Source organism: Onychostruthus taczanowskii, unplaced genomic scaffold (assembly GCF_017590055.1).
Source record: "Onychostruthus taczanowskii isolate IOZ18803 unplaced genomic scaffold, ASM1759005v1 scaffold1, whole genome shotgun sequence".
In the NCBI taxonomy this organism is placed as follows: domain Eukaryota; kingdom Metazoa; phylum Chordata; class Aves; order Passeriformes; family Passeridae; genus Onychostruthus; species Onychostruthus taczanowskii.
Window position 1 is genome coordinate 27,026,164 of NW_024496525.1, and position 11,276 is coordinate 27,037,439.

General features: G+C 38.4%; 1 protein-coding gene across 2 annotated transcripts; it reads left to right on the forward strand.

Moving 5' to 3' along the window:
- Nucleotides 1–3,463: 3,463 nt before the first annotated feature.
- BDKRB1 (bradykinin receptor B1) lies at nucleotides 3,464–11,276 on the forward strand. 2 transcript variants are annotated; one of them, XM_041399245.1, is made up of 3 exons: nucleotides 3,464–3,559; nucleotides 6,124–6,948; nucleotides 10,245–11,276. In XM_041399245.1, exons 2-3 carry the CDS (start codon nucleotides 6,178–6,180, stop codon nucleotides 10,272–10,274), a joined length of 801 nt encoding a protein of 266 aa, XP_041255179.1. In that variant the 5' UTR covers nucleotides 3,464–3,559; nucleotides 6,124–6,177; the 3' UTR covers nucleotides 10,275–11,276. The 2 variants fall into 2 exon arrangements, with proteins under 2 accessions (XP_041255179.1, XP_041255170.1); XM_041399236.1 differs by lacking the exon at nucleotides 10,245–11,276 and having other exon boundaries at nucleotides 6,124–9,130.

Consider the following 11,276-nt stretch of genomic DNA (forward strand, 5'->3'; position numbering starts at 1 on the left):
CTGGTAGCTTTTCTCTGCCTGCTGATGTCTCAAGGTCCTATGCAGACACCAGCAACAATGGAAAGCCCCTGCAGCAGCTTCTGCCCATCACAGAACAGACAGTGGCAGCTCACAAACTGTTTCATTCCCATTTTCCTGACTCTTCAGTGTGATGACATGTTTGTGGTATTCACATGCACCATTTACACATGCAAGAAAAAACCCCAATAAATAAAGTGTAACATCCAACCTACATCTGACCTACTGATAGTTTCCAGTCACACTTGGCTCAGTTCTGTTCTTACAGAAATATGAGAAGGATTTTTTGTAATATGAGGTCAGACTCTGTCCAGAGAATTTCAGAGTTGTAGATGGCAAACAATAATCATATCTTTTTACTCTTCTTTATCCTGTCCCCCTCTTACCTCTGCTCCCACCTTCTCATTTACTGAGGCTGCCGCAACTAATATCAAGATTTTGGGCATGCAAAGAGCTGACTCCCCATTCAATCTGACAGAGGTGGGGACCATGGCCAGAGGAATGGCAAGGATATCAACAGCCAGATGATATTTCTGGCCTTCAGCATTTACAGGCAGGAATTATTTCTCCACGCTCTCATTTTTCATGTGGATTATTGTCTTCACTTGAAAATTAAGAGTTTAAGAGCTGCAGGTGCTCGCTGCAGACAGGAGAATGTTGCTCCTTTTTAGACAGGGTTTCAGTGGAGGAGTTAGGATCTTGGTTCAGTTCTTCCAAATCCCTAAGCAGTCTTTAGCCATTGAATCATCTTTCCATTCCATTCAACCTATATCATCTCCTTCATATTTTGCTGTTTCAAGCTCTGTAAACTGTAATTAGTAGGGCTTGAATATTACCAGACTGTGATAGTACCAGCATCATTCTTTGGGAATTGTAAATATCTGCACCAGAGTTTAAGCTCTCCTTAGCAAACTCTAGAGTATATATGAAGAAATCCAAGAAAGCTGAACACAGAGTTTTACCTCAAAAGGTCATATCAAAAACCTTCTCTGGTGTTACAGAACAGATGAACAGTTACAGCAGATAATTAGGCTGATTTGCCAAACATTTCAATAAAGAAACAAAATCATTAAAACATACTGATCAAAAAAGATATTTTGTCCCAATCATTAAAGGCTCCAGCCATCTTAAAAGGAAAAATTTTAATGGCTGATCTGTTGGACCAAGAGCCAGAACTCTGGACACCTTTGGGTTTTTAGACATTTGTCTGCCTTGCAATGTGTGTGATAATTAAACAAAGAGTCTTACCTCTAAGTTCAACATGTTTGTTTAATCGTTCTGTTCAGAGAGGATCAGTGAATTCTTACACAGCTCTAAAATGTTTACTTTCTACAGGAAAGTCTGCCTAGATGGTGTGACTGAAGATTATTCTACCTTAAAACATTAACCAACAAACTGTGAGCATCCTGAGCTGAAGGTGCCAATAGACAGATATGCTTTTTACAGTAAAAAAACCTTAAGTAGTGACTCTTACAAATATTTTTAAACTAACCCTTCACATTCCTTCAATTCATAGTCCATTATATCTGTGCAAACTGTGAAATGTTACCAGATCTTTATTTACTTTCTATAGATTGAAGTGAGGAATTAAGTTGTAAAGACACAATAAATTAAATCCCCTTTCTATATAAAGTTACAGCTTCTTCTTTAGACTTGTTCTAAGATCTTTAAATGCTGGAGCTACTGCAGTGCCCACTCACTTTTTCTACTAAATGCATAGACTTCCAATTTTGAATCTCTCTCCACTACTGAAAAGTGTTCCAATTATAGCAACGAAAAAAACCCAGAAAATAAGAAACTAGATTTGCAAAGAGGAGTTGGATTTGCAAAACCAGTATTTTGATCTCATTTTAATGTGACAAGTTTTGTAAGACTTGTTATTTATAAATAAAAATAACATATAAATTGTCATATAAATTTTAGACACAGCTGCAGTTTTTTATTCAGTCTGTGAGTAAATGTGGAACTTGGCAGATCCTAGAGATTCATGTCCAAGCAAGGACAAATTCCAAACTTCTTGTTATTGCTCAGATGTTCTTCATTATGGAAAAAATAACAAACACGGAAATGCAGTAGTGTAAGCAAAGTGGAGACTTTGGAAAGTCTGTGACGAAGATCTCCTGTCATATTGCACTTACCTTTATGAGTCAGTGTGAGATGGGTTGTTTCAAGATTTTCCTTCTGTTATTTGTTAGGATTCCTTACATAATGTGTAATTCACAAATTACATGTTGTTTTTAAGTCTTTGCCAAAATTAAAATTTTATAAGATATTAGAAAAAGCAAACCAACATTAAATCTTGAGCCATTTAGAGTTTTCTCCATTGTGATGGTGTTAACTGGAACATGTTTTGTTTATCAATTTTAGCACTGTTTGCATAACTGTCTTACTATCCTTTAATGAATAAAAATTTGGAATAAAAGTATTTTTCATGATAGGGAAGTCCATAATAAGATATCACCATTCAGCCTCCCCTACCTTTTCATTTTAACTTTCTTATCAAACAAAAATGGACACAATTGAATAAGAATTGAGATATATGGTGCATGTGTTGGTTAAGCAGCCAATGAGAGGAATATTTTCCTATAAGTAAATAGCATTCCAGTAACTTGATAATTTCTTATTGGTTTTTTTTTTTTTTTAATTGAAAACCTACATTGTTTACGTGGTTATGCTTAAGACATATTTGCATGTAAAGTCTGAGATGCAAGATATTACATTTTTAAAATATTGCTCTAATCAGTGGACAATCAGAATGAAAAAGATAAAAAAAATTTATAAACCACCACTCTCAGGCTACTTGGTCCCAGAAAGTAATCAGAAAAATAAGAAGCTTATTTGGGTACAAGCCTGAGAAAATCCAGCAGTCATCATGAATATTACTGAGAAGTAATATTCACAGAGATTAATGCCCTGGACACCTATAGGGGGGTGCAAAAAACAGTTCTTTTCAGAAAGAGTGTTAGTGGAGTTTGCCAAGGTTCTTGTTTCAGCAGCCATTCCCACCTTTCTGTGCTGCTTTCCCCCAGCTCCTTGGGGAAAAGGATGTCATGTCTAGCAGGTAAAGGAGCTCCCAACACAACAAAAGCCTAATTCTAATTTCTCCCTGTGTGCATTGGTACAGAGAAGGCAATTCAGAGCTGTTAATTAAGTTCTTATTTTTACAGACATTCAAACAATGGAACTTTTAATTGCCAAGGACAATTTGAGAGCTTTAATTAGCGGTCAAAAGATGACAAGAGCCACGACACTTGGCTTGTATTATTTCACAATGAGAATGAAATATCTTACATGTCTTGAAAATTACTTCAGCTGACGTTTGGGAAAGTTAAAAAAAAAAAAAAAAGTCCTGGGGCTTTCTTCCAAAATGTAACATCATACACATGGTGTATGGCCAGAAAAACACTCAGGACAGCCCTCAGTCACTCAGTTGTGCCTCAGGATGCATCCTTGAATTCTCTCAGTAACCTCTGTACTGCTGTTTATCAACTGTTTCCGAATTTGAAACTTTGCCTGGATTGCCAGGAAGGACAAAGAGTAGGTATGCCTTTTTAAATTTATTATCTTTATTGAAATAATTTCTATATTTTATCTTAAAAAATAATTATTTTTTTTTGCTCTCAGTTCTGATCTACGAAGTCTAGTAAGACTTTCCCTTTCTTTTTCACCACAAAAGTAATTCTGAAGGTCAGTATAAGTTTATGTGTAAAGCCATGATCCATTTTACCTAACTGCTCTAACTGGCAAATTAGTATTAATAGTAAAAGGGGTGATAGATGCAATGTGCATGGAAATTCATCAGAAATCAGTTCAAAGTAAGAAAAATATGTCATTATTTGTATAAAAGATGACTGGAATGTGTTAAGGACAGAAATTGAAAACCATTCATGCGGCTAATTTTCCATTAGCACTAACTACTTCAAAATACTTACAGGAATTACTGAAAATAAAATGCATTTTCTGTCAAAAGAACATTTGGAATTTTAAATTTATAAAAGGCTTGTGGCTTGTGTAGTGCTCAGACACTGATTAGTAGACTCTGAAGAAATTTTTGCAAAAAAACCCCTACAGAATCCGCAGGTACTATTGCTAGCTGAACAAGAATTCAGATTTAGCTGTGAACAAAATCTAAGTTGCAATGAAAAATAAAACTTCCAGGTGTTTTTAGCTGAGCCCATCATGAATGAATTTGTGGCTCCAGCTGAGAGATTGTGTCTGAAGTGTGCGGAGTGGCTGGCTTACGCTGGTAGCAAGAAGTGTCAGGAAAAGGGCAGGCAAGGACAAAAAGCATTTCTTTTTATTCTATATTTATTAAAAGAAATAATTCTGTTTAGGTTTAATTGTTGTCTTTCTTCTACATTATTTTTGAAATATAAAATTACAGATTTTCTGCCATTGTTCTCTCGTGCCCTAACCAGCCTCCTGCTATAAAAGCATTAGATTTCTGCTGTCTTATAAAAAGTCTCTCTGATGTTAATCAGCCATTCATTTGCTACATGTGTTTTACCTGTAGTTTCAGATCCTCTCAAGTATCTTTGTTTATGTGAGAGGTCTGTGAACTAGGTAAGATTCAGACTGTTGTGAGGGAAATCCAGGGAGCTGTGTTAACTTGAGTTGTAGCTCAATTCCCCACCATGGCTGCCAGCTTGAGTGAGTTTATGAACTCAGACACAACTTTGCTGCTCACCTAATTCTGCAGTGATGAAAAATGTTCTGTGCATTAGTACCAGATAGCCTGATGTGGAATATTAATACTTAACTTATTCCTAGAGGCATCCCAAAATTAGTACTGCGAGGTGCTCATATACAGAAATCACTGAGGCTGGACATGGATGTAAAAGAGATGAAAGATGGTCTAAACTGTCTCTTCAGAAATTCCATCATTAGGTGGAAAAATAGGTGCAAAATACAGAAGCTGAAAGGGCAGAGTTAAATAGCTACAGCAGAAAGTCAACATTTAGAATGATTGATTGCAAAATATTCATTTTTTTCAAATACATTATTTTCTGTGATTGACATGCTCTACTTGCATATGAAATACTGAAATGTTAGATGGCAGAACAGGCTCAACAATAACTTGCCTTCCATAACGTTCTGAGACCAAATGCCTGTAAAAACCAGGATCCAGGCACTATCATCAAGCATGGCAGCACCAGAAGAAAGAAGCAGGGGACAGCTCTAAGAGTGGATTTGTGACAAAAAGTCCAGTGGATTTTCATAGGAGGATAAGGTTTTACCCATGTCCTTAGTCCTGCACAATCTCACATGGAACTACCAGAAAAAAACAAAGATATTGCCAATGCTATGATGAGCTAAACACTTTGGAGCCTGGGACAGCCAAACTCAAAATTTTTGAGCTGGAGAAAAGGGCTGTATATTTAGAGCTGCAGAGGCCTTTCCTCCAGGCACGATTTTTAGTGTAATATTTTGGAGAAGTCTGTGTTTTATTATTCCAACCACTGACATTTGAAGGCAATAAGCTGTCTAATCTAACAGCAATTTTGAATCCAAAGTTCAGGGTGTCAGGAACTGAGAAGGAACAAAAGAATGCAAAGTTCAGTCAGCAAGTGGCACATACAGAGCGTGGGCAGCTTTCTCAATTCAGGGAAACAGGAATGATCCTGCTTCAGCAGGACAATAGAATATTATAATATATTAATGTATATATAATATAGTATATAATACAGTAACATAATAATGTACATATCATGGTAAATAAGAGTAAGAGAAAGGGCAGGGAAGGATGCAAACTGGCTTTGTGTCGCCAGCATGACTCCCACTACTCCCAGGGAGATGGAATTCTCCCATATCTGTGTCTGCCATCAGTCTCGAGGAGATGTACAGAACTATTTACACTAATTTGTCACTTTCCTTCCTCTGTGCCACTTCAAACAATGGAAGCATGGAGAGGAAACTTAATGGGATGTAGAGGAAGTTCTATCCTTGCTAATACTGGGAACATTTCCCACTGCTGCACATATCAAGAATGGATTGATCTAGCCTGTAATAATCAGTAAGGACTAATAAAGAATTTGCAGCAGTTAAATGTTCGTTACACCACTCATGGGAGGCAACTTTTGCTCTTTTATGCTTCTTTTTTTGCAGTAATTTTCTCTCATTTCGAAGACGTCTCCTGTTCACTTCAGAATTTTTTAAAAAATGACTGAAACTCCTCTACTGAATATTCCCACCTCAAACCAGAGTGAAAATCAGAGTAACTCAACTGTTTGCCCAGAACTGGATGACTGGTGGGACATCGTGTACTACATAGGACCCAAGTACATCAACACTGTCTGCGTTATTGGTATGCTTGGAAATGTGTTTGTTCTCTTCATTTATTCACTGCACAAGGGCCCCCTGAAGATAGCTGAAATCTACCTTATGAACCTTGCTGTTGCTGACCTGATCTTCCTCACATGCCTCCCTTTCTGGGCAGAGAACATCAATAATGAGTTTAACTGGCCCTTTGGCAGTTTCCTGTGCCGCAGCATCAGCGCCTCCATCACCCTGAACATGTACACCAGCATCTACCTGCTCGTGGCCGTCAGCGTGGACCGCTATTTGACTTTTGTCCACACCTTGAACCACAGAGAGATATGGAGCAAATCTATGACCAAAGGGATCTGCTTGCTCATCTGGTTCTTTTGCATCCTTCTCAGCGTCCCAGCTTTCATGTTCCGGACTGTGAAAGACTTTCCCCAGTGGAATATTTCAGCTTGCACTTTGGAGTTCCCCAGCCCATCGTGGGAAGTAGCTGAAAGCCTGGTAGGCAATGTGGTGGGGTTCCTGCTGCCGTCCACAGCAATCATCTTCCTCAATTTCTCCACCATTAGGTCCCTACAAAAAACAGCGAAAGAACGAAAAGCACTCAGAGCAAAGGGTTGCAAGAGGCACAGAGGCACAAAGGCAACCAGGCTGATCTTCACTGTGGTACTGATGTTTCTTTTCTGCTGGACTCCTCACCATTTTTTTGTATTCCTTGATATATTATACCATACAGAAGTGATAAAAGGCTGCTTCTGGGGGGAACTGATCAACTTTGGGGAGCAGTTTTCTTATATGCTGGCTATCACCAACAGCTGCATTAACCCCGTGATTTATGTCTTTGTTGGGAAATACTTCAGGCAAAAGGCTTTAGAAGTTTTTTCACAGTTTATTCCCTGTGGATTTCCTTCGAGATGGGTATCTTTCAAAGAAATGTCTTCAAATTTCAACATGTTTCCAGTCAAGAGTAGTTTAACATAATGATTCTCAGTTCCTCTTCATCTTGATATTATAACTTATTTTATGCTGCTGTAAATGACATTAAAACTTAACATGAAACACTCCGATCTGGCCTTCACAGACCAAGATAATTATCTATAAAAGTAAATCACTTGATTGATTGCTTACTTTTTCCTCAGGCTTGCTTTTCTAGTTCTGTGTTATCCATCCAAATGTATAACGTGTGATGCCAGAATTTTTTACCAAATTATCTAACCTGTCTTACCTATTAACAGTGGCTTAAAAACTTTTTGACAAAATACCAGAAATCTGGTTTCTTTGCAGAAAGCCATAAGCCAGCTGAATATTTTGCTGAATTGTATCTGTGATGACAGCTACTATACCACCTTTAACACTATTCATAAAATTACAACAGGTATTACAGAGCAAATATGAGCTTCATCTTTAGCTGATAAATGCATTTAAGCAGGTATGGGATAACTTTGGTCATTTTGAACAAAATTTTCACTGATTTGCATTTTTACAGTAAGATCTAGAGAATTTTTTTGTGCACTTTAATTACGTGCAGTTCATAACTATTGCACAAGAGGATGTAACACAAAGAAAGTGTACAGAAATTGTGAAAAAAGCAAGGTAACACAGTTGCCTCTTCAAAACTTGATTTTTGCTGATCCAGTAAAGTATTACAAAATTGCTCATAAAGTACTGTAAAGATCCTTTTTATTTTTTATATGTGAATATATCTATGATGGCCACTGATACAGTATTAATTAGAGGCAAATCCTTAGATACATATTTATGGTTTTATGAATCAAAATTAATAAACTATGTAACATCTTATTTTGCTTCATAGTCTTGTTCTTTCTTATATTTATTTTTTATATTTTGTCTCTTTCCCCTTAATCCTTTGGGAAAGAGCAAATATATAGTTCTGTCATTAAAAATCCTTGTTGCTACCAGAACACAAACTCTCATAGTTAAAAAAAAAAAACAAAACAACTTTTCCATCACAGCCAAAATGGCAGAGTAGATGTAAAGCAACTGAGATCAAATTATGTGTAAGTACAGACATGGAAAAAGATAGAAAAGATAGTGCAGCCTGTTCAGCCGGAGGATGTTGGTGCAGAAGGGAGCATCCAGACACACCATTTGTATAACAATTCATTTAACTCCTCACTGTAAAGCCTGTTCCGTTCAGCCTTTACAGTTATTCACTGTAACAGCACCACATTTTCTGTGGCTCTTTTTTGTGTTTCCATTTTGAATATGTAATTAATCTCTTATTTGCTTATAGAAATCTGCCTATTCAACTTCATTGCAATAAGATTAGTGTTAATTTTTAATGGTTCTTTCAAACTTTTTGAATCTGAACAGTGGAAGCCTTTTGAAGACTCAAAAGTCTATCTTCCTGCAATGATGGTTTAAGAATTAGGGGTGGATTAAGGGATCAGGGAGGAAGAATCTGTCATAGGTTTACTACTTCCACTGCTTCTATGACAGATGTTTTTAAAATAAATATCAGGCTTAAACACCAGTAATAACAACAGCATGTGAAGTCCCCTGACTCATCTGAAATCAAATTCCTAATTCCCGTCTATTGTAAACTTTTGAACACTGCATCTATTTAATACATCCCCAGCTGAATCTTTAATTCAAAAAACTTCCAAGCAGAGATATTTTCTTGGGAAAGGAAAGGGGAGGAAAGGAAGGGAAAAGGAAAAAAAAGGAAAAGGAAAAGGAAAGAAAGTCTGAAATAGTGAAAAAGGTGCAGAAAAAGAAGTTCCATTTTCTCACTACAGATAAGGACCTTTAAAGGGAAAAATATTTTGTCTCATCTGACTAACACTTGTTTGTGTTATTCAATGTACAAATAAATGGAAAAAACACTTCTTGAGTGCGGTGGCATATTTGGGTTATGACATAATAGATTGAAAATGAGTTTGAAATCTGAATTTAATGGAAAACCTCCTGTTTCCATCCATGAGCAAGTGACAAGGGCTTTCATGAAAGCACTGCTTCTTTTACATATGCTCAACTGTCAGGAAAAACATGTGTAGTTTAAATACTGCTTTAAACCACTTAACAGAGTCTTGCAAATCAATGGATTTACTGTCCAGCATAAATGTCTGTAAATGTATGCATTTCTGACTGTGTGTTAGGGTCTGGTGCTCGTTAGTGGCTACTTTTTGCTGCAGTGCTGTGCTGCACTCACCTCACTGAGCTGTGCCCAGGAAGGCTCTGGTGACAGCCACGGTGATGCTGCTGGGCTGGCAGGTGGCCAGGGCATTGCTGCTGTGCTGGACAGGCTGGAATCAGTGTGACCTTGAGCTGAAGGGATGTGGATGAGCCCGTGACGGAGCAGAGATTCACCTGCAGCCCTTGGGGAATCCGGGGCTGGAGCAGGTGGATGCCTGAAGGAGAATGTGGTGTGACCCTGCAAGAAGCCTCTGCTGGGGTAGGTTTTATGGCAGGACCTGTGAGCTCATGGGGCACCCGCACTGGAGCAGTTCATGAAAAACTGCAGCCCTTGAGAAGAACCCACAGTAGAGAAGTTCAAAGAGGACTGTCTCATGTGGGTGGGAACCTCTGCTGGAGCAGGGAAAGCAGAGATTCTCTTCCAGCCCATGGTGAAGCACTGTGCCCTGCAGCCCATGGAGGAGGACAATGTAGACTTGTCACTGTTGAGTAAGAAATTACACAAACTCACCAGAAAGCTGATTAGCATCACACACCATTTCTTTCGACTGCTCCTTTTTACAAGTGGTTCTGATCCAGGTGGACTTGATTGGTAATTTGGTTAATACATTTCACCTGACTGGCTAATTAACAAGACACCCTTCTTATAAACAATCTTTGAGAAAAACAAGAAAACAGAGAGTAGAAAAACAACACCTGCAGGTTGTTTATGATAATAAGCTATCATTGTTTACCTTCAACTCCCTAAAGCCTCTCAGGCCAATTCTGGGAAAACTTATCTAGTTTTCTCTCTCTCTCTGACCCAGCTGTCACATCCACGTAGACTACATAAGTGATGGATGGACTTCAGGGAGAACCCTTGTTGCAGCCAGGCTGGAGACAAGAGGAGGAGTTCAATGCAATGTTAAACCAGATAGCCTGGTCCAAAAAGGGGCCAAGGGTGGACATCGTAATGGATGTGCCTTTAAATTGCTGTAAGCCATGATTTGAGTTCATGTTACAGGAATTAGTACAGCAGAAATCCATATCATTGGAGGAGAGGCCTTACAAGAAGACCCTTAAGCGCATCAGTGGCCAGACCTGAGCTGGCTTTGGTGCCCAGTAACTCCAAGAAACACAACACCACACCACTCCTGAACTGAGTGACTGCCAGAACAGATGGAGCCTGAAGTCATGGACTAAATGAACTCAAAGGATCTTTTGTAAACATTTGTGGACATTTTATGAGTATTTTCTAGGGGTGGTCCATTGACTCAAGAAATTACTTCTGTGTATTATGTCAAAGGATGGGAAAAAGGGTCGTGGTTAATGAAGTTGTATCAAATAGTGTGGGACCTGGGCATGATGCAAATGGTATGGAATAAGTGATGGAATGTGCTGATTTGGGCTGGGGTATAATTAATTTTCTTCACAGCGGCTAGTATGGAGCTGTGTTTTGGATTGTGCTGAATACAGTGTTAATAATATAGAGATGTTTTTCTTATTGCTGAGCAAGGTTTACACAGAACCAAGTCCTTTTCTGCTTTCCACGCTGCCACACTGGAGAGAAGACTGGAAATTGGAAGGAGACACAGCCAGAATAGGTGACCCAAACTGACCAAAGGGATATTCCAGACCAGATGATATCATGATCAGTATATAAAATGGGAGGAAGAAGAAACCAAAAGAAGGAAGGAGGAGGGGATATTTGGAGTGATGCCATTTGTCTTTCCAAGTATCTGTCACAGGTGATGGGACCCTGCTGTCCTAAAAGTGGCTGAACACCTGCCTGCCCATGGGAAGTAGTGAATTTATTGTTTATTTTGCTTTGTTAATTTGTGTGGCTTTTGTTTTCCCTA